This window comes from Aspergillus piperis (assembly GCF_003184755.1).
Source record: "Aspergillus piperis CBS 112811 unplaced genomic scaffold BO85scaffold_6, whole genome shotgun sequence".
Lineage (NCBI taxonomy): Eukaryota > Fungi > Ascomycota > Eurotiomycetes > Eurotiales > Aspergillaceae > Aspergillus > Aspergillus piperis.
In genome coordinates, this window is record NW_020291596.1 from 1,651,912 (window position 1) to 1,669,398 (window position 17,487).

Consider the following 17,487-nt stretch of genomic DNA (forward strand, 5'->3'; position numbering starts at 1 on the left):
TCATTCATTTATCCTACTTGAATTCTACGTTTTGCTGCCCCTTCCACAAAAAGCCAAAAGCATATACCTATTATAGATACATGCCTGTTCTCTGTTCGCGTTTCTGTACACCCCAGTGTATATATACAGATACTACTATTAGATACTACCTAACTAGACCTACATATAAACTACATATTGGTACTACTTATGACTCACCCACCACCCACTAACTATAACTAATCATGATGCCTTCAGTTCCCTACGGATAATTATGGTTCCCCGCCCTTGCTTGCCCACATGCAATGCATATGCAGTGTACTTTGTTTCCCACCCCCAGTAGTAAGTAGTAAGTATGTATGTAGTCCACAGTTACTCAGCCCCCCTTCCCCTCCCCTCAAAGAACCAGCCAGCCAGCCAGCCAGCCAGGGTCAGACTCAGGTCAGACAAGTCGCCTGATGCATACATGCGCGGGGTCGACCGCCTCCCCCCCCCACCTCCCTTCGACAGCCACCCGAATCGAGTAACTCGTACCGCGCACATGTAGCCTAAACTTAAGTACTTCCGTTAATTATTAGCTGGTGGCTAGCTAGGTAGGGTCTGGCAGATCGCTCGTTCGGTCATTTACATTGACTGTTCTTTTTCTTCAGTCATGCATGCAGGCATGCATGTATTTCAATCCCGCTAGAACTAGGTAGATAGATAGATAGTTGGTAGAAGAACGCGATTAGCCCGTTGCTGCATATGAATGACTACGTAGGCAGCAGCTATAGTAGCAGTGGGTAGCTGGAGTTGTTTATTGGTGGTAGTCTAGTTGAGCTGAGCTGAGCTGAGCTAAGCAAAGCTGTGTTCCTATGGTTGCTTCCAGATGGGGCAATGTTCTATGAATGCTAGTGGGTTTGTTGGGCGGGCGGTTAGATACTACGTACATAGAATAGTTGTCTTCACACCCAGTACTGGCCCCATAACCTTTTGGCGGTCTCGTCTCCTCGGAAGCGGAATTCCACACGGATGATGTCTTGGAAGCCTTCTGCCATTGACGGTTCTTTGAATCGGCGGAGGAAATCTCCAAAGGCGATTCCGGGGAGAAGGGTGCGTGATTCGGGGTTCTGGGTATTGGATGGAGAGTTAGTATTGAGTATGCATCGACTGGTAAATGAGTGTATATATGCATGTATGGGTATAGGTGTGTCTGATGATCTGATAATAGGTAACGATACACGTGTGACCGTTGGGGAAGATGGTTTTATGGGTGGAGTTGGTATAACCACCACCTACCTCCATTCGAACGACTCGGAATGGGGAGAGCACAAGCTATAGGTTTGGGTGGGAGGGGAAGAGGGGACAATGGGGATGCAGTGCACGCGCATCTTCATCTCGCACGGACTTACCAAGGTTTGATTTGCGGCACGGACCGCATTATTATGCCGGCAGAGGGCCGGGGAAGCTGTGAAATAGACACAACGAATCGGGACGTTGAATTCCTTAGCGACTTCTACCCAGTGGGATCTGGTTTCCGGGTCGGCGTTGGTGTTGTCTGTGCGTCTGATCAGCGACGAAATCTAACCGTTCGTGCATGTGCAATAACACCGTGGTTACTGAGGAAGAGGGGGGATGGATCGCAATATGGGCTAGGGTTGGTGTAGCCTGGCTAGACTCGAGCCCGGGAAATCGACGTTGTAAACCGTCAATGCAAGGGTGAGTGGGTTGGTCTCTTGGGGAAAGACTGCCCCGTTCATAACGTTCACGTACCGACAACCACGGATCTTCCGGCTGCAAGGTGTTCCTTTGCCACTTTGATGCACTTAGGGCGCTGTGTTAAACGGCTGGTTAGATGAGAGATTATGCAATCTTGGTAGTACATAGATGTGGGTTGGTCGTTGAGGCGTCTATCTGCTGCGCGAGCGAAGCCCCTGCCACTTTTGGGCTTGGCGTAGAAGGGGGTGTTGGAAGGAAGTAACCCGTAGAAGGGCTGACGATATAATGAAGGAAACGTACAGTTTTGAGCAGGTCTTGGTTGACTCGTTCGTATTTCAGCGGTTCAAGATATTCCCAGTAAAATGAGGATTTGCCCGCACCAGGGCTGCCGCAGAATATCACCAGCTCGAGAGGACTCTGGCGAGAGAAAGGTGGCGCCACTGCATCATGCAAGACAAGTTGTCAATAGGGTACTCTGATGGTCGATTCACAATCACCCCGTGCATTGAGACTCACCGTCGTCAGTTGGCTCTGCTTGCAGGTATATTGTCGGATCGAACGGTTCCACGAGTGGCTCTGGATCAGCATTGAGGAAGAACTCCTCGGGCGTCTTAAAGGGTACTTTAACATTGAGTGCAAATCCGCTTGAACCGCCGTTAGCGTATCAAGTCCGTGAGTGTGCTTCAAAAGGCCAGCCCTACCGGTCGACCATGGAATGATCGTTCGGCCGTCCAGCAGCGTCCCCGACAAAAATGGACTCTGCCAGATTGACCCCCGACACATCAAAATCATAGTCGTCGAGCATCTCCTTCCATAGACCCGTCCTGGGTTTCCTATATTCGTCATCTTCTGTGGCCGCATATACACTGAGAGGGATGTCCAGTTGTTTCATGACAGCCGACGCCCTCTCCTTGAAGTTGACAAGGCTCTTGGAGTCGCTCTGGCCTTTCTTAAGATCTTTCTTGAGACTGATCTTCTTTTGATTCGTTACGACCACCACGTAGTATCTGCACAGAAGAGAGATCAATATCCTGTTGTCCGGAAGCAGTCCGATCAAGGAACTATAAGCCAACCTACGACATACCCATTGTCGTTCAATTCCTTGAGTTTCCCAGGTACTGTATCATGCCACCACTTCCAATCTGACCCATTCCTGGGGAATGTATTTCCAGAGGCTGTCGAGACGAGCGTTGAATCCTAGGTGCGATGACCTAGTCAGTCTCGAGCTCGTGCAATGATATACCGTAATTCGCTGGATGGTCTGGTTTTCAACTGACCAGGTCAAATGCCGCGATCCTAGGCTTCTCCGTACTATTTTTGTGACCGATTTCCGAAGTATACTTGCCAATGACCGCACTGTTATTGACAATGCGCCAAGTGATCTGTTCGGGCTTTTTCTGAGATGCCGGGGTAAAGAATGAGGAAACGGCTTTTTCTAGTATTCATTAACCCTATTAGTATAGGAATGTACGAAGACAGACCAGGTATGCCTCACTAGTTATGGTAGACTCAACCTTCCTTTTGAGTGGAGGCGGCGAAATAGCTCGAGTGGGGGAAGCTGTACGTTTCACGCCCCCGCCGCCGGCCATCCTGAGATACTGGAGTCTGGAAATAATCTTGAATATGTTTACCGGGTACCGCGGTTCTGAATCTAGCCGAAAGAGAGATACGTAAACCGCGACTGGATGGCTCGAACTGGTGTCGGATTCAAAAGCGGAAGTCGACGCGCTGACGCGCGCCTGAACTTCGCGAAGTCACATGCTTATATTGACGGCTCATTGCACCCATACAGTTGATGGATGCTACAACAGCACCGCTGACATCAAGTGATGTGTATGTCTTCTATTGAAATTTGCTTTTCTAAGAAGATCTCAGCACTATAATTTAAGGCTCCCAATGACAGATTTGAATTTCCAATGATTTATCTACTGAGAGCCATCAACTCCGGGGTATATAGCACGGCTAAAAAGAAATGATAATACATGATTACTTCGCTCGCGTATCCAAAGACAGCCGATCCGCCATCTCTAGACGGACGGCCGACTTGAGCTGCTCGCGAAGCCCGAACAAATGCTGCGAAGCCGTCCTCATCATCTCCTGGTTCCCGCCATCCTGGACGGTGATAGCAGCTTGCAGGACATAGCTCCCTGTCCGTTCCAGCGGTGAGAGTTCCTGATAAGCAGGCAGCTGCCGACGAGGTCCATGTGATTCCTGCGTCCCAGTCGGGTAAAGCAGGACACGGTGTAGGAAGATAACGATGTCATTGAGAACAAAGACATCCCCTTCCACCACGTACTCGGTGACAAAGCTGAACCCAGTTTGTCAGCTAACTAGGACCAATCAAGTGACGAAGGAGCTGGATATGCGCCGAAGAGTACGGGATGCTACTAACCTATAGCCCCAGGCATTCATGGGCGCCGTGATATCACCTTTAGGCAGCGTGGCACTGGCCATCAGACGAGCAGTCACGGCGGATCGAGTGCCTGCCTCGGGAATATCTCTGAATTCCAGTTTCCAGGGCTGGTCCTCGTAACTGTAAGACGATGAAGACGACGAGGGCTTCTCCTCCAATCCGGACATGGAGACATCGGGATCTCCAGATGAGGAAGGGTTCCCGCCAAAGTCGGCTTTGGCCACGGGACCGACTACTTGGGTATAGAACATGCCGCCATTGAGCATTTTATTAAGGCGCTGCAATTCGACACCCTGCAGATCTTGACTGGCCCCAACCCGGGTGGTGGTCAAACCTGGCTTGCGGTAGGCCTTGAAAACCAAGCGTCTTTCCAGGCGGTGACGGGGTTGCATGGCCGTCAACCCGGCCAGCTGTTGAAGGAGCTCATGATGCTGGTGCGCGGGGACCGAGGCGAAGAGCAGAAGCTCATGCATAATCAGAAGAGGAAGAACCGGGGTAGAAATCGAGACGAATAAGAATAGTAATTCGGGAGTTTCGTTCAAGCCTGTCTGTAGCTCCCTTAGCTCCCGGCCGGCTTTGCTCAGGGAAAGACGGAACACATCAGGCAAAGCCGCAAATCAGGCAAAAAGCACGGGTGAAGTCGGGTCGGAGACACCTTCCGAGTGTCCACTTTGGTCCGGCCGGTAAGTAATATTGTTATGGTACGGTAACTGCCAGACAAGTCTCGAGAATTCAGTAGTAACACAATAGTTGAACAACAATCCACTTCCTGGCTGGGCGGAAAACGCGTGGGGAGATAACAACAATCATGTGATATCACGCGATTGCAACTCCGAGGAGAGTTAAAACCAGGGATTTCAGTGTGAGCGGCAAATGCTAGAAGGCAAAGTTTAAGAAGACAACAAATGAACTATAACTAAAAGATTTTTTGAGATTTAAACTTTATGACTTTTTTCTTTTTCGCTGTTCCTTTAATGTATGCTTGTGTTGAAAATTTCCCCTTTTGGACAGGGCTAGTTGGGGTAGACTCATCCGAGCACATGCCAAGATGGGGGGAGGGGAAGGAATTTACTATTAGTGAATAGTGAGGTTGAGTTGCCCTCCTTCCCAGGGCTTGCGGGGGTCAGATCCCGGAAGGTAAAAAGTACAGTCTAAGTCTTACATAGAGTGAGGGTGTACGTATGTGCATGTGTGAGGGGGATCACGCCAGACTACGTACTTGTGATGTTTCTCCGCTCAGGTGATCTAAGATAAGAGAGGGTTTGTTACACCAACTGGAGCATCCTAACGTCCTCCGGGGAATCCTACGAATGAGGGGAAGCCGAAAAGAGACGTGCAGGTGAAAAGCGTCGGGAGGAAAGGCGATTAGAAGGGAGCACCGATGCAGGTCCCCCAAAATCCAAACTCACTGACCAGTCAGGCACGGGTCTTCCTTCACCGGGGATGCGGGTTTGGGCAAGGATCGGGACCGTCGGGAGTAATCATCAGGTGTCAATCATCCTAACACTATCAGTCTAATATCTGATTTGGGGAAAAGATGGGGAACATGATGTCGTCGCTATCGAATTGGCAATGAGCAGCTAGTACCGACTCGACCGAATGGTCTCTGATCATACCACAAGCAGCATAGAACCAGACGTTGAGGAGTAGTAATCGTGCCAGATTGATGGAAGGGTGGAAGGCAAAAGCCCGGATCACAAAATCCGGCGGCGGGTTTCTCGTTAATAACCCGTATTACTCCATACATACCACCAAAGCTGGGCTTATCAAAAACCCACACCCTCGCTTCCGCTCCGACCCTCGTCGGCATTTTCCCTCTCCTCCTCCTCCTCCTCCTCCTCCTCCTCCTCATTCATTTCTTTTCCCCTTCCCCTCCACCAGTCTTTCCAATTCTCCTCCTGCTCTTTTCCCTTCGTCCAGACAGCCTTCTGTACAGTCCTTGCCTCTTTTCTTTCTCAAAATATATAGGCCTTCTGTGTCCTTGTCGTGGAGAATCCGCCTGTCTTCCAAAAGCTTCCTCTTCCACTTCCGACTTATTAATCGCTTAATTCGGTCGCGTCGGACACCAGCGGTTTCCCTCGATTCCTCGCTTTTCATCCTTACGATTGCCTTATAATCTATAACCCTATCTTCCTTACTCCTACTATACAAAATGCGTGCCACTTTTGCTCTCCGCAGTGCTGCCCGCACCCCCCTCATCCGGTTCCTTGGCCGCCGTTCCGTGCCTCGTATGTATTCCTTCCCACCCGTCAATTCTACGCGCCTGCCTCTTTGTCTAACATGACCCATCTCCAGAGTCCGTTGACCACACCCCCCGTCCTCACCCCGCTTCTCCTTCCGGAATCCTCCCGGACTCTTTCGCCGCCTACCGTATCAAGGCTCAGCAGCACGGCCCCCTTGGCCGTGCCTCTTTCTCTCAGGGCATTGGCCGCAGCGCTGGTGCCTCCCTGGGCCCCGTTCAGCCCAAGCAGGGTGAATTCTTCGACCGCGACGAGCTTCCTGCCCGTTTCCACCGCCTTCCCTGGTCCGAGGCCGAGATTGAGGCCATTGAGACCGGCGGTGCCAGCCTGTTCGCGTAGATCATTCCAGGATCTCACTCAACGAGAGATGACGCAACGGTAGCGGTCACGGGTTGGTGATTGACGAATACTATCATGTTAAAGATAGAGTACGACCATCGGCATGGGGCCGTGGCAGCCGTTGTTCTCCCAATTCAACCATGGAGTAACAGGCGAGTTGTGGGGCCTGGTTCGTCTCGCATCATTGGAACTTGGATGGTACTATAATCAGGGGCTGGGAGCACCGTCGCATACTGGTGATGGGTCGTTTGTTGGCATTGTCCAACCAGGAGCTGCTTCCGTCCCTGCACTTCTTCGATTGCTTCTTTTTATGCTTTTCTTTTCGGTCACGGCGCTGGTGGTTGCTTGTTTCGGAGCTTAGCGGTTTGGATTCCTTGTACTTGGGGCGCGACACATGACGGATGCTTTCTTGTTGTCTGGCTGGGGCTTGCTGAGATATCTTCGGATTTCTGTGCATAGATGGTTGTTTCATTCGGATCCAAAAGTCTGCTGCATGTTGGACTATCCTCGGTTTGCGGGGCTTTGTCTGAGTTCTTCCCTGAGGTTTATTAGTACTATACTGAGGCTCGAGGAGACCTCGAATTCGATCAATCAATTCAACATAACTGTTTGCAGTCACGTAGTCTACTATAGAGAGCTACTGGTCGTCCATCCGAGATTCTGCCGGACTGCAGCGGACAGATGTCATGACACGTGCCCGTATTCTTAGCGTCAGCTCCTGCCACGCAACAACAACTTTCTATACAGCTTCCATCGAGCTACGCGTCTCCAACACCGCGTCAGGTCTCAAACGGGACTTTCATCGAGACCAAAAGGAACACGCGCCACATAATGGCCCTTAAAGAGGACAGCACCGCAATAACCTTCACCGAGGTGGACGAAGTTAATCACCCTACCGCAACTTACATTTACTCCGAGCCCGCAGCGGGCCCTGCACGTCCTGAGCAGGACAAGAAGCATAGAGAGAATTGGGGACGCGTGGATGTGGCAGTACGTGATCTCCAATGTTACCCAATCTGAGCGCTAGGCTGCAAAGCTGTCATTCCGATTTAACTATTTGCTTGGTAGCATGCTTCCTCCACTACTCTGGCAGCTTGGTCTTCAAAGAGCGTTCTAGACTTTCTGATTGAGGTCTTCCTTCCTGCTGGATATCCCCACAGTGTCACGGATGATTATGCGCCGTAAGATATTGTTGATCTCTCTCCCTAGCATTGGGCTCTACTAATTCATACAGATACCAATTGTTTGTATGTGGAAAGCGTTAAGCACACCATGCCGAAGCACTACCATACTTGCCCCATATCAGACTAGACGGCTAATCCACGAAGGACTCTCTCCAAGCCTTCAGCAGCTCGATTGCTGGTCTCCTATCTTCGAGAGCAGTGCTGCAAGGTCGGTAGATGTCTTATTCGCACCAAACAGCTGGCCCACAAACTACCTACCCATACTAACAGCCCTTAGGTGTTGGAGTTGGTAACGCCGATGCTTCCCCCACCGCAGCCCTACTGCTGCATATCCTCCAAGATTCCTCTGGCCGGATCGCGACGATTCTCTTCGCGCATCGGGTCGGTACTGCTCTCGAGCCAGAATGCAAGATGTACCGGCTGGCAGCAGACGTCTTCAACGATCTAGCAATGATCCTCGACTGTCTCTCACCAATGATCCCGGCAGGTGCTCCTCGAGTCACCGTCCTCAGCACAGCAGGTGTCCTTCGGGCTCTATGCGGAGTAGCAGGGGGGAGCTCCAAGGCGAGTCTGAGTGCACATTTCTCTCGCTGGGGGAACCTCGCTGAAGTCAATGCGGTAAGTGATCCAATCAATATTCGAACCCTGCGCCTAGAATCCAACCACTAACCCCCTGTCAACAGAAAGACTCTTCGCAAGAGACAATCATATCCCTCATCGGCATGCTCGTAAGCCAGACATACCCTAACTCCTACAACTCATCTTCCCCAGCAGAACAAACCTGACCAAGAACCTCACAGGTCGGCTCCTTCGTCGTCTCCCGCGTGACCAGCTTCTCCACAACCTGGATATGCCTCTTGATGCTTCTAGCCCTGCACCTCAGTCTCAACTATGCCGCCGTGCGCTCCGTCCAAATGACCAGTCTCAACAGACAGCGAGCGAACATCGTCTTCTCAACCCTCCTAAGCACCGATCCAGACGTCACACAACTCCTCCACCCAGAATCCACCAAACAACAACAACAGCAATCCCACCAACCACCCTCCTGGAAGACCCTAACCCCAGCCCACGTCTCCAAGCAAGAGAAAATCTTCGAAACAGACGGCATCCTCCGCTGGTCCTCCTCACCAATAACTCCCCCTCAAACCCTCGGTTACTGTCGTATAGGCATCTCTCTGCAACAATTCCTCTCCACGTCTGCACTATCCACCACATCTTTTAAATCCCTCCGAACCCCAATCCCAATGCCCCAGCTCATCACCCTCTTCAATAAAGAAGACTACATCCTCTACCTCACCAGCAGCAGCAGTAATAAGAAGACCCCAACATGGCACGCCAACATCCTACTCAAGAATACTACCACAAGTCAATCCCAGCTCAAAGCATGGGCGCATGCCTTGCTGGCTGCAAGGGTTTTGTCGACGTCATCAGCAGCAGCACTACCACCACCAGCGGATTTTATTAGTACCTCGGACCAGAGTGAAGCTACTATGGATGTACTGCACCGGACGTTGGAGTTCCTCAATGAAGGGTCGAGGTTTGATCGGTATACGACTGTGTTGACGGACAATGGCTGGGATGTGAACATTGCTGCGTTAGAGACGAGGTCGGGAAGGAGGGTCGTCGTGTAACTAACATAGCTAGCATAGCTGTTTGTATATGGCTGGATATTTCATTAGTGTACTCTTGTGTACTTAGTAACATGGGTGTTTCTATAACAGGTCATAAATGCTCTGTGACGAGGGATACATAGGTATTGAATATGTAGAAGGAGCATTGATGATGGGTGAGATGGGGTTTCAATACTGTACGGTGTATGACAAGACAGTCTACTCAATCCTACGTTCGAGCACGGAACAAGGTGAAGATAAAAAGCATCCAATCCATGGGTATCTATCGACCAGTACACAGTGATGCTAATGCTAATGCTGATGCAAAGTGTGATGCTAACTAAAACACGGAGGAGAAAGAAAAAAATGCAGTCATGCCCTTTGACAAAAGGGGGATAAAAAACAACTCCCATGCACGCACACATCAACAGAATGTCCCCTCGACACCCCACACCACTCCCCCTTGTGAGAAATTCAATATGGATACACACACACAAAACGCCAAGAGACATAACAGATAACCACCATCCCGTTTTGGAAACCCCCAAGTCTATATGGTTTTGATGATGACAAATGGAATGATGCACGCTGGGTCGCTTGCTTCGATGCAAGTGGAAGAAAAAAGGCAAAAAGAACATGAGACAGAACGCCGGAATATGCTTTAAATCATAATGCACATGCATTACACCGTCCACTCGTAGTCAGTGAGTCAATGCGACGTATTCGCTCAATAACCGAGAGATCAATCATATATGCGGTATCAGGTTATGCAGATCGGATCATGCGGTCTAGCCGATGCGGTGAGAGGAGTAGAGATCAGGATGCCATTTTTGGCGATCCGGCGAGAATTCGGAGCGAAGAAGGCTTTTGAGTGATAAAGGACATCATCAGAGCTTTGAAGCTCTGCCAGATGGGGTGGGATTTCGGTAAGGTTGTTGTCGGCCGGTTTTGAACGGCCAGTCATTCGTCCATGCCAGACAACTTGAAATGTTGGTTGCCAGAGCCTCCGTGGCCCGAGCGCTTTTTGAAGCCCAACTTCAGTCCCATCTTTTTCCATGGGTTGTCGGTGCGCTTCGGGCTGTGGGCCAGGTGCATGCAGTGAGGATCGCTGGAGGGCGGCGTAGTCGGCGGTGTCATTGGTTCGCCTGCACTGGCACTCGATTGCAAGCTTCCAGAGTCATCAGTCAACGCCCCAGACCCGGAATCTCCGCTGGCGTTGGAGACCTGTCCCAAAGTCCGATGGCCGACCTTACCCATGGAAGTCATTGCACTCAAGGAGAAGTTCGAGCGGCTAGGCGGAGAACCGACGGACACCGGCGATCCCAGATCCTTGGAAGACTGGGGAGACTGCCGTCTCCTCTTCGATCGGCCCCGACTGGCCGTGTGCTCGTCGAAGCTGGAGTTCGATACGACGGTGATATCGTCCTCCTGAGAAAACAGCGGCTCCGATAGCGGCAGAACGTGAGCGGTCGAAGCATGCGAGTTAAGAAACGGCAGAAAGATCGACTCCTCCATTAGATCATGGACGAGTTTTACGGCAGCGTCCAGGGTTTCGGGAAGCGGCGGGTTAGGGAGATTGGCGTGTCGAAGGATGTCATCGCGGACCTCGCTGGAGACGTTGATCTCTCGTGGAGATCCGGGCAGAATGTAAGCGGTCAACAGTCGCTGCCACAGCATACGCAGATGCTGGCTGCCGGTGCAGTCGGTGACGATGGGCGATTCATTCAGCTGGCGGCTCAGGGCATCGTATGTTTCTCGGTACCGCTTGGCCTCCAGAGTGAATTCCAGGGTCTCCAGACAGTGGTTCTGCGAGAGATAGGCCATAAAGGCACTAAGGGTGTACGGGGCAGGTGCAGTGTTGGCCAGCACCTCATCTAATGAGGGACGCATGGGACAGAAAGCACCCGGAGGAACCGTCAAACTCAGCGGACGCGAACCGGAGGAGTCCATGTCCTCGTCCGACTCGCTGTCCGATGAGGAAGACGTGGGAGAAAGCTCAGGGGTGGTACTGGGAGTATGGTGTCGGAAGAGTATGGGAGGATGCAGGGTCTTCTTTTTAAGCATCGCGTACAGCGTGCGTCGGTCACTGGGGTACGGCGCAGGTGTGGTGAAGCCCCGAAATCCACCTCGTTGTTGCTGTAATCCTCCGAGACAGCCCAGGCAGTGAATCCGGTACTTCGCCAGTCTTGAATGTTGAGTGGCCACCCTTTCCGGAGAGGCCAGACTCGTCGATAAGAGAAGCCGTGTTTCAGATGGTGAAGCGTAAAGAGAGACAGCGCGACGGTGAGGCGGCGGCACTGAGCGGGTAGAAAGGCTGAAGCGAGAACCCGGCGATAAGGTGGTGAGTAGTGGTGGTAGTAGTGTAAGGTAGAGTTGAGTAGATAAGTGAAGACCTCAGTTAGTGAAGGATTGAGATCTGTTGGTGGACAAAGGATTGATTAGTCGATTCGATGTCCCGCAGCAAGGGTATAGGCAGCAGCAGCGGTTTTTCCAGAAGGGTCAGAGAAGACGGGGGGTGTGATGGGAATGTATTGGAGGAGGAAAGTTGGTAATTGGGGGCAAGGAAAAAGTAAAAAACGGCTGTTAATAATAAGAGACAGGACTAAGGCCAGGCACAGCGATAGTAGTAAGTTGTAAAAGGGAATTGAGAAAAGAAAAGAAGATGACGCCACAGGAGACACAGCCGAATGGCAGAGGGAAGAGAGAGGGGGGGAGGATGACTGGTAAGTATTCAAATAAGAGGACCAGCCATATCCAGAGGGTGTGAGTGAGAGAAGAGTGGAAGAAACAAGGCAGGACGGGCCAGTGGTGGGTGGAGTGAGGTGATGCCGATCAGGACCCCTTCAAAAGTTCTCAGAACCTGCACGGAAACGTCGAGCACCCGGGGGGAAAGAGCGAAAGAGCGAGAGCGAGCGAGAGAGAGAGCCCAGAGAGGGAGGGGGCCACACAGGAAAGTGAGAAGTGAGTAAGTGGAGTGGAGAGAAGCCAGCCAGACAGAGAGAGAGGGGTGGGGGACCCGCCAGAAAGTGAAAATCGAGAAGAAAGTGGATGGATTTGCTGGATTTGCTGGCCCACAGGAACAACCGGCGGCCCAAGATTTCCTCACTTCTAGAGCCCATCCACGTTGGCTGGCAGTGGATGCTCTCCCTCTGCAATTCCCATGGGAACCTCGCCTTCCCACACCACGAATCACCGCTGACGAGACTTCCCGGTCGATCGTACCCAGGATGAGTTCCAGCCTATCACGCCGAATTCGGCGGGTCTCTTCAGCCAGTCACAGTTGCAGCCCAAAGAGATAATGCCACCCACCCCTCCCAAAATGTAAAAGTAAAAATCTAATCGGGAAAGGAAAAACAGGGAAAGTCGAAAATGGTCCAAAAAGAAAATCGTCACTTTGGGAGAGACAGACAGAGGGAGGGAGGGGGGCGCTGCTGCGTATTTCTTTGTCTCCTCCTTCCCAATTCGGCTTTTCTCTTTCTTTTTCTTTTCTTCTTTAAATCCCTTATTCCGCTTATTCTTCAAAGAGAGAAGAAATTAATGCTGGGAAGGGGAAGAAGGCCGGCAGGAAAAAGATTCCACGCTGATCATGAAAGCAACAATGACTGACTGACCCCAGACAGACTTTCTAGAACCACAGACACACTCTCACGCACCACACACAACACACATTGGAGGGATGAGGACTACGCGGCTAGTAGATAGTAACAGAGGCATGGCCAACCAGGAGAGAATCACGTCATGCCCCTAAGGCATACCTCAGACACTAGCCCAGAGAGTGACTCGCAACCATTGCAACCCAAAAAGGATCTGAGAGGCCAAAAGGTGGAGACCATGAATGGAAATTGGCTCCCGTCGCTGGTCTTGAATGGATCACCAGAACGCGCGATGGATCTCCGGCCGATGAAGTAATAATCCAGAGTTCCAGCTGCTGGATGTGAGGCCGAAGGTGGGTCCATAGCAACGCAAGTTTAGCGTTGGGGCAGTCAAACTCGATGGTGCAAGGTCGTGTTGTGTGTGGTTTGTGCTGCTGCCGCCGCCGCTAACTACTCAATCCCATCGTGGTGTGGAATATAAAACCGGCCATGGTGGATCCTGGCGCTTGTTTCTTCTGCCCTTCAACAATGACTGACTCGAGAAGAGGGCCCTCTCTCAGCTCTGTGGATATCCCATCTGCCTTGGCCTCGCGTAGTGCTCACTACCACTATGACTGTCTGGCAGTCTGCGGTTGTTGCTATGATGGTATGGACCAGGTCGATCGATCGATCGACCGGCGGACCCCAAAGCAATATCCCGTCATGGATTGCAGTTGAAACAGCATAGTGGAGCGACCGAAAATATGACAAGCACCATGGGGTAAGAACAGAGCCAACACAAAAAGATCAAGAAATTAAAAATTAAAACAGAAAAAGAAAAGAGAAAGGGGCCGAAGGAATGGGCCCAAAACCGTAAGGAAATTGAGGGAAATAAGAAAAAATAGCTTTCTAGAAAGAATGAAGGAGAAACCAATGTCGTTCACTCACCATGCGTCAATTGAAATGCGACCTCCCGCAACAGAATATCCGTAGAAGGAGACCGGCAGCAAGGGGGCGGTCGCCAAAACGCGCGTTCAACGCCAATATATCTCAACGGTGCAGCAACGAGGTAGGGGAAAGAAAATCGCTCAGGGCTGATCAAAAATGATAGATAGCGGAGCTTATGTAGGTTGCAGGCAAGTAGGCAGGCAGGCAAGCCGAAAAAGAAGCAGGCGTGGAGTTTAATTGTATGTATGTCTGTATGTACGCTGTAGGTATTCAACGCCACGGTAGACAGAAGTAGAAAGGTAAATGTGATATATGATATGATGCACCCTACAGCAACAAGCGATATTCCGCAACGGGAGAAGGATAGTAGAACAAAATTAGAAACTCGGACTGCAACAACTCATTAGGCGCCCAGGAACCGGATTTCTTGCAGCTTTTGTATGGAGAAGGCGCCTGAGTTCAATGCAGAAAGCTTTGATCAAGTTGATTGCCTGATGCGGTTTGGGAGCAGAAGAGAGAAAGGGAAGGAAAAAAAGAGGTGGTGGCAACTGGGCTCGTATGTGCCAGTCTGGACCCGATCGCAGTCCGCCGTAGCCCCTCTTAGGCTTCGAAGTACATGTACTTGAGCCCTTCCGGTGACCGCAGCAGGTCGCAGAGGTACCAGCTACATACATACAAAGACACAACTGTCAGCAAACAAGCTGGGGTTTGCATTGCCGCTGTGCTTGAAACCCACGCACAAGTGAGCCAATACCAGATGCAAGAGCTGCCTAGATGCAATGATGAATCCGTTAATTAATCCTGCCCAGATGTGTTGTCGCATCCACAAGACACATGGCCATCTACTTGGCGCAAAGATTACTCTAGATGTAGTAAGTAATAAAACGAAGTTCTGCCCACTACACCGGAACGGCGAGACAAAGAATACTATACCACGCCCGAACGGCGTACTCCGAACATTGTTTCCAATTCCTTATAGAATTAATTAAAATCCCATGTAGACCTAACCTCATCGTGGACGTTCTTCCCACCGATACGATAGCTGTACCAATCCGGAGTCGGAGAACAACTCTCCGGATTGGCCCCCCTCTCAACGGACGATAATGATGAATATGATCTCAAAGGCGCACGACGGCCTAACGCTGTCGTGCAGAGCGGCCACCCCGCAATGATTCGTCAAGCTGGCGCAGGATCTACAGGATGCCAAGCAGGCTGTGCAGCCAAAAAGGCAAGGGGGGAAAGGGATACATTCATAAGGGTTCCACCAGAAGACCAAAGGTAGAGAGAGGGAGAAAGTCTGTAGAGAGAGCTTGCAGGTGGTTTGATGCAGAGAGAGTTTTGAGCCTTATGAGTGCAACCCAGACATCCATTGGGACGATTTCAAACCCGGCTGCAGCAAAAGCATGGTGTGGGTGAGTAGTGAATGCCTGTCGGGCCAATTCCCTTCAGGAAAAGAACCTTCCTCATGTGCAGTAGCGTATAAAAAATTGGTGGTTGCTGATGGTAATGAGCGGATCTGCAAGCCAACGAGGAAAGTGTGGTTGCAGACAAAGCATCTCCAGCAGATAGGAGTTGCGAAAGCTGCGTGCAACTGTTCTTCGCGGAGTCAATCGCGGAGTCGACTGGCTCCAGTTATGGGGTAAATAGTGCCGTGCTACGCTGGAATGGTTTTAGTACAGGATAACATCATCGTGCTAAGCGCCATCAGCTTCTGAGCGCCAATTCCGATTATTACCCAGGAGGTTCAATCCCCATCCACAATCCTTTGCAACGTCCAATCCGGGGGCGGAACGGCTGGACGGCGTGGTATCACCAGTAATGACCCTTGTCCGGGGGTTGTGTTTAGTGGCTTTCCCCAAACGCGCCTGCAAGGGCCTGCAGACATGCAGCATACTGGTGTATGTGTCACAGGGTGGTGGTGATGGTTAACGAGAAGAGCATCCTCCGATCCCGGTGTGGTCGCGGTCGCGGGCTCAGTGTCAAATTCCGGGACATTGATTCATCATTGCAAACCGTAGTCGGAAAACCAGCCGACAAAGAAAAAAAAAAAAAAAAAAAAAAAAAAAAGGAATACGTACTGGAATTTCTTACCTTTTCCAGAACACGAAGGAAGGCGCAAAGAAATTTCGAGGAATGCTGGTTTGCCCCAGTTGCGAACCGCAAGGGGAAGCGAGAGAACCAGCCCAACCCTTGCGGCATCCACTAATGAGATGGCAACTGGGGAGGAGGGAGGGGGGGGCTTTCGGCCCGCCCGTACGCAGTTACTGTTGATTGTGACCAGTCAGTGGCCACGCCTGACGAAAAGGCAATGAGAGTGTGTGGCATTAGCGTTGCCCAAGTGGTCGAATTCTGGCCAGTTCCGAGGGTCCTCACGGCTTTGTGGATTGGTGGTGCCACCCCCCACCCCCCCATACACACACGCACAACTAATCCACCAGCCAATGCCAGCAGAGATGGATGAGCAACGTGTTTCCTTTTTGAGGTTGGCGCCTTTAAACGCTGTGCTCACGAGGTGCAGTGCCTTCCTTTATCTGGTCCAGAAGCTTGTTAGCGGCTGTGGAGCATGGCTCTCGGGGCGTCTTTGCCAGGCCTTGGCGCGATAGGGGCATATGGTTTGAAGTCCTTCTCCTTCTCTTTACTTCCTTTGGGCAAGTGCATTTTATGACCTGCAGGTACTGTTGATACAGTAGTAATCGAGTAGTAGGAGTATACTTTAGAATATTGCGAACCTGTTACCTAGCGTTCAGGTGTCATTCTGGGTGGCGGACGGGTCTTGATGTTGTGTTCTAGAATGACATGGACCTTTTTCTCACCAGTGTATCTCATCGGATGTTGTTGTGCTACCACGTAGTCCCTGTCAAAGAAAAGGTTCTACGTCAGCACTAGAAAGAAGCCATACAGAAGGTTCCATGGAGTGACACGGCAGGCGAAGACTCGAGGAGGCGTACAAGATCTACCGCCTCCCTTGATAACGCCATCAGCAACAGCATTCTAGTAGCTTACGAATGTATGTGTTGTGTAAATTGGAGGGATTTTCTGAGTTACCATCCATCAATTCGAACAAGCCACACCCAAATAACGTCATGTACCTGCTGTGTGATGCCCGTTTGCAGATCAGTCTAGCACCCAGTAAGTAAGTGGCTTGAAAGGTCGAGTGACACTTGAATACGACACAGATTTATGGTCCCGGTAACCTTACTGCCTACATGCTTGAAGCTTCTGAGTTAGGTCATCTCAGGACGGTCACGCCTGAGTCATCTTGACTAATTGGCTCTGCTTATCAACTTCCATTACATCTTCCATGGGCTGTTGTGCCACCTGATTGATTGTTCGTCGAACGGATGCCGGGGTCGTCGCATCAACTGACCAGCAGAGCAGATCATCATGAAATTCTAGATTGATCATGGAAGCTTTCGAAGGAAATTTTTTTTTCTTCTTTGCACAACGCCACTCTATTAATGTAACAACAACAAGCAACTTTGCATATCACCAGGGACAAAATTG

The 17,487-nt window shown here is 50.9% G+C and overlaps 10 protein-coding genes across 10 annotated transcripts; 5 read left to right on the forward strand and 5 right to left on the reverse strand.

Moving 5' to 3' along the window:
• Positions 1 to 579: 579 nt before the first annotated feature.
• Positions 580 to 3,359, reverse strand: BO85DRAFT_448308 (putative DNA 3'-phosphatase Tpp1). The gene is made up of 9 exons (XM_025659910.1): positions 3,173 to 3,359; positions 2,955 to 3,112; positions 2,762 to 2,874; positions 2,379 to 2,684; positions 2,194 to 2,321; positions 1,978 to 2,117; positions 1,732 to 1,792; positions 1,371 to 1,516; positions 580 to 1,088 (listed from the first exon to the last, which is right to left on the reverse strand). Exons 1-9 carry the CDS (start codon positions 3,264 to 3,266, stop codon positions 924 to 926), a joined length of 1,311 nt encoding a protein of 436 aa, XP_025517337.1. The 5' UTR covers positions 3,267 to 3,359; the 3' UTR covers positions 580 to 923.
• A 157-nt stretch (positions 3,360 to 3,516) lies between these two features.
• Positions 3,517 to 4,826, reverse strand: BO85DRAFT_448311 (mediator of RNA polymerase II transcription subunit 18). Its single transcript, XM_025659911.1, has 2 exons — positions 4,070 to 4,826; positions 3,517 to 3,985 (listed from the first exon to the last, which is right to left on the reverse strand). Exons 1-2 carry the CDS (start codon positions 4,561 to 4,563, stop codon positions 3,664 to 3,666), a joined length of 816 nt encoding a protein of 271 aa, XP_025517338.1. The 5' UTR covers positions 4,564 to 4,826; the 3' UTR covers positions 3,517 to 3,663.
• Positions 4,827 to 6,242: 1,416 nt separating this feature from the next.
• Positions 6,243 to 6,669, forward strand: BO85DRAFT_368808 (alpha-ketoglutarate dehydrogenase subunit KGD4; the record flags this gene model as incomplete). The annotated part of the gene is made up of 2 exons (XM_025655886.1): positions 6,243 to 6,318; positions 6,386 to 6,669. 2 exons carry the CDS (start codon positions 6,243 to 6,245, stop codon positions 6,667 to 6,669), a joined length of 360 nt encoding a protein of 119 aa, XP_025517339.1.
• A 755-nt stretch (positions 6,670 to 7,424) lies between these two features.
• On the forward strand, positions 7,425 to 9,631 carry BO85DRAFT_448313 (RUS1 family protein). The gene is made up of 7 exons (XM_025659912.1): positions 7,425 to 7,659; positions 7,738 to 7,850; positions 7,904 to 7,916; positions 7,998 to 8,061; positions 8,131 to 8,471; positions 8,537 to 8,581; positions 8,654 to 9,631. Exons 1-7 carry the CDS (start codon positions 7,501 to 7,503, stop codon positions 9,482 to 9,484), a joined length of 1,566 nt encoding a protein of 521 aa, XP_025517340.1. The 5' UTR covers positions 7,425 to 7,500; the 3' UTR covers positions 9,485 to 9,631.
• A 306-nt stretch (positions 9,632 to 9,937) lies between these two features.
• On the reverse strand, positions 9,938 to 10,087 carry BO85DRAFT_368551 (uncharacterized protein; the record flags this gene model as incomplete). Its single annotated transcript, XM_025655874.1, has 1 exon — positions 9,938 to 10,087. A coding segment is annotated over one exon (150 nt), but the record flags the coding sequence as incomplete, so codon positions are not given.
• A 336-nt stretch (positions 10,088 to 10,423) lies between these two features.
• Positions 10,424 to 11,527, reverse strand: BO85DRAFT_369173 (regulator of G-protein signaling domain-containing protein; the record flags this gene model as incomplete). The annotated part of the gene is made up of 1 exon (XM_025655906.1): positions 10,424 to 11,527. The coding sequence occupies one exon, from the start codon at positions 11,525 to 11,527 to the stop codon at positions 10,424 to 10,426; it is 1,104 nt and encodes a 367-aa protein (XP_025517342.1).
• A 188-nt stretch (positions 11,528 to 11,715) lies between these two features.
• Positions 11,716 to 13,783, forward strand: BO85DRAFT_458538 (uncharacterized protein; the record flags this gene model as incomplete). The annotated part of the gene is made up of 8 exons (XM_025661591.1): positions 11,716 to 11,746; positions 11,896 to 11,947; positions 12,064 to 12,089; positions 12,314 to 12,424; positions 12,461 to 12,586; positions 13,268 to 13,368; positions 13,466 to 13,524; positions 13,714 to 13,783. The coding sequence occupies 8 exons, from the start codon at positions 11,716 to 11,718 to the stop codon at positions 13,781 to 13,783; spliced, it is 576 nt and encodes a 191-aa protein (XP_025517343.1).
• Positions 13,784 to 13,879: 96 nt separating this feature from the next.
• On the forward strand, positions 13,880 to 14,283 carry BO85DRAFT_270012 (uncharacterized protein). The gene has a single exon (XM_025655080.1). The coding sequence runs from the start codon at positions 13,985 to 13,987 to the stop codon at positions 14,141 to 14,143; it is 159 nt and encodes a 52-aa protein (XP_025517344.1). The 5' UTR covers positions 13,880 to 13,984; the 3' UTR covers positions 14,144 to 14,283.
• Positions 14,284 to 14,360: 77 nt separating this feature from the next.
• BO85DRAFT_458539 (uncharacterized protein) lies at positions 14,361 to 14,806 on the reverse strand (the record flags this gene model as incomplete). Its single annotated transcript, XM_025661592.1, has 2 exons — positions 14,361 to 14,612; positions 14,660 to 14,806. The coding sequence occupies 2 exons, from the start codon at positions 14,804 to 14,806 to the stop codon at positions 14,361 to 14,363; spliced, it is 399 nt and encodes a 132-aa protein (XP_025517345.1).
• Positions 14,807 to 15,151: 345 nt separating this feature from the next.
• On the forward strand, positions 15,152 to 16,978 carry BO85DRAFT_458540 (uncharacterized protein; the record flags this gene model as incomplete). Its single annotated transcript, XM_025661593.1, has 10 exons — positions 15,152 to 15,261; positions 15,346 to 15,395; positions 15,531 to 15,622; positions 15,700 to 15,789; positions 15,830 to 15,936; positions 16,052 to 16,236; positions 16,312 to 16,495; positions 16,546 to 16,595; positions 16,731 to 16,798; positions 16,835 to 16,978. The coding sequence occupies 10 exons, from the start codon at positions 15,152 to 15,154 to the stop codon at positions 16,976 to 16,978; spliced, it is 1,080 nt and encodes a 359-aa protein (XP_025517346.1).
• Between the last annotated feature and the right edge of the window lie 509 nt (positions 16,979 to 17,487).

Coding starts and splice junctions, on each gene's coding strand:
- BO85DRAFT_448308 (XM_025659910.1), bottom strand. CDS start 3,266: ATGGCCGGCGGCGGGGGCGTGAAACGTACAGCTTCCCCCACTCGAGCT. Junction 3,113..3,172: donor GGTTGAGTCTACCATAACTA/GTGAGGCATACC, acceptor AATGAATACTAG/AAAAAGCCGTTTCCTCATTC. Junction 2,875..2,954: donor GGATCGCGGCATTTGACCTG/GTCAGTTGAAAA, acceptor CATCGCACCTAG/GATTCAACGCTCGTCTCGAC.
- BO85DRAFT_448311 (XM_025659911.1), bottom strand. CDS start 4,563: ATGCATGAGCTTCTGCTCTTCGCCTCGGTCCCCGCGCACCAGCATCAT. Junction 3,986..4,069: donor ATGAATGCCTGGGGCTATAG/GTTAGTAGCATC, acceptor AACTGGGTTCAG/CTTTGTCACCGAGTACGTGG.
- BO85DRAFT_448313 (XM_025659912.1), top strand. CDS start 7,501: ATGGCCCTTAAAGAGGACAGCACCGCAATAACCTTCACCGAGGTGGAC. Junction 8,472..8,536: donor ACCTCGCTGAAGTCAATGCG/GTAAGTGATCCA, acceptor CCCTGTCAACAG/AAAGACTCTTCGCAAGAGAC. Junction 8,582..8,653: donor TATCCCTCATCGGCATGCTC/GTAAGCCAGACA, acceptor AGAACCTCACAG/GTCGGCTCCTTCGTCGTCTC.
- BO85DRAFT_270012 (XM_025655080.1), top strand. CDS start 13,985: ATGCGTCAATTGAAATGCGACCTCCCGCAACAGAATATCCGTAGAAGG.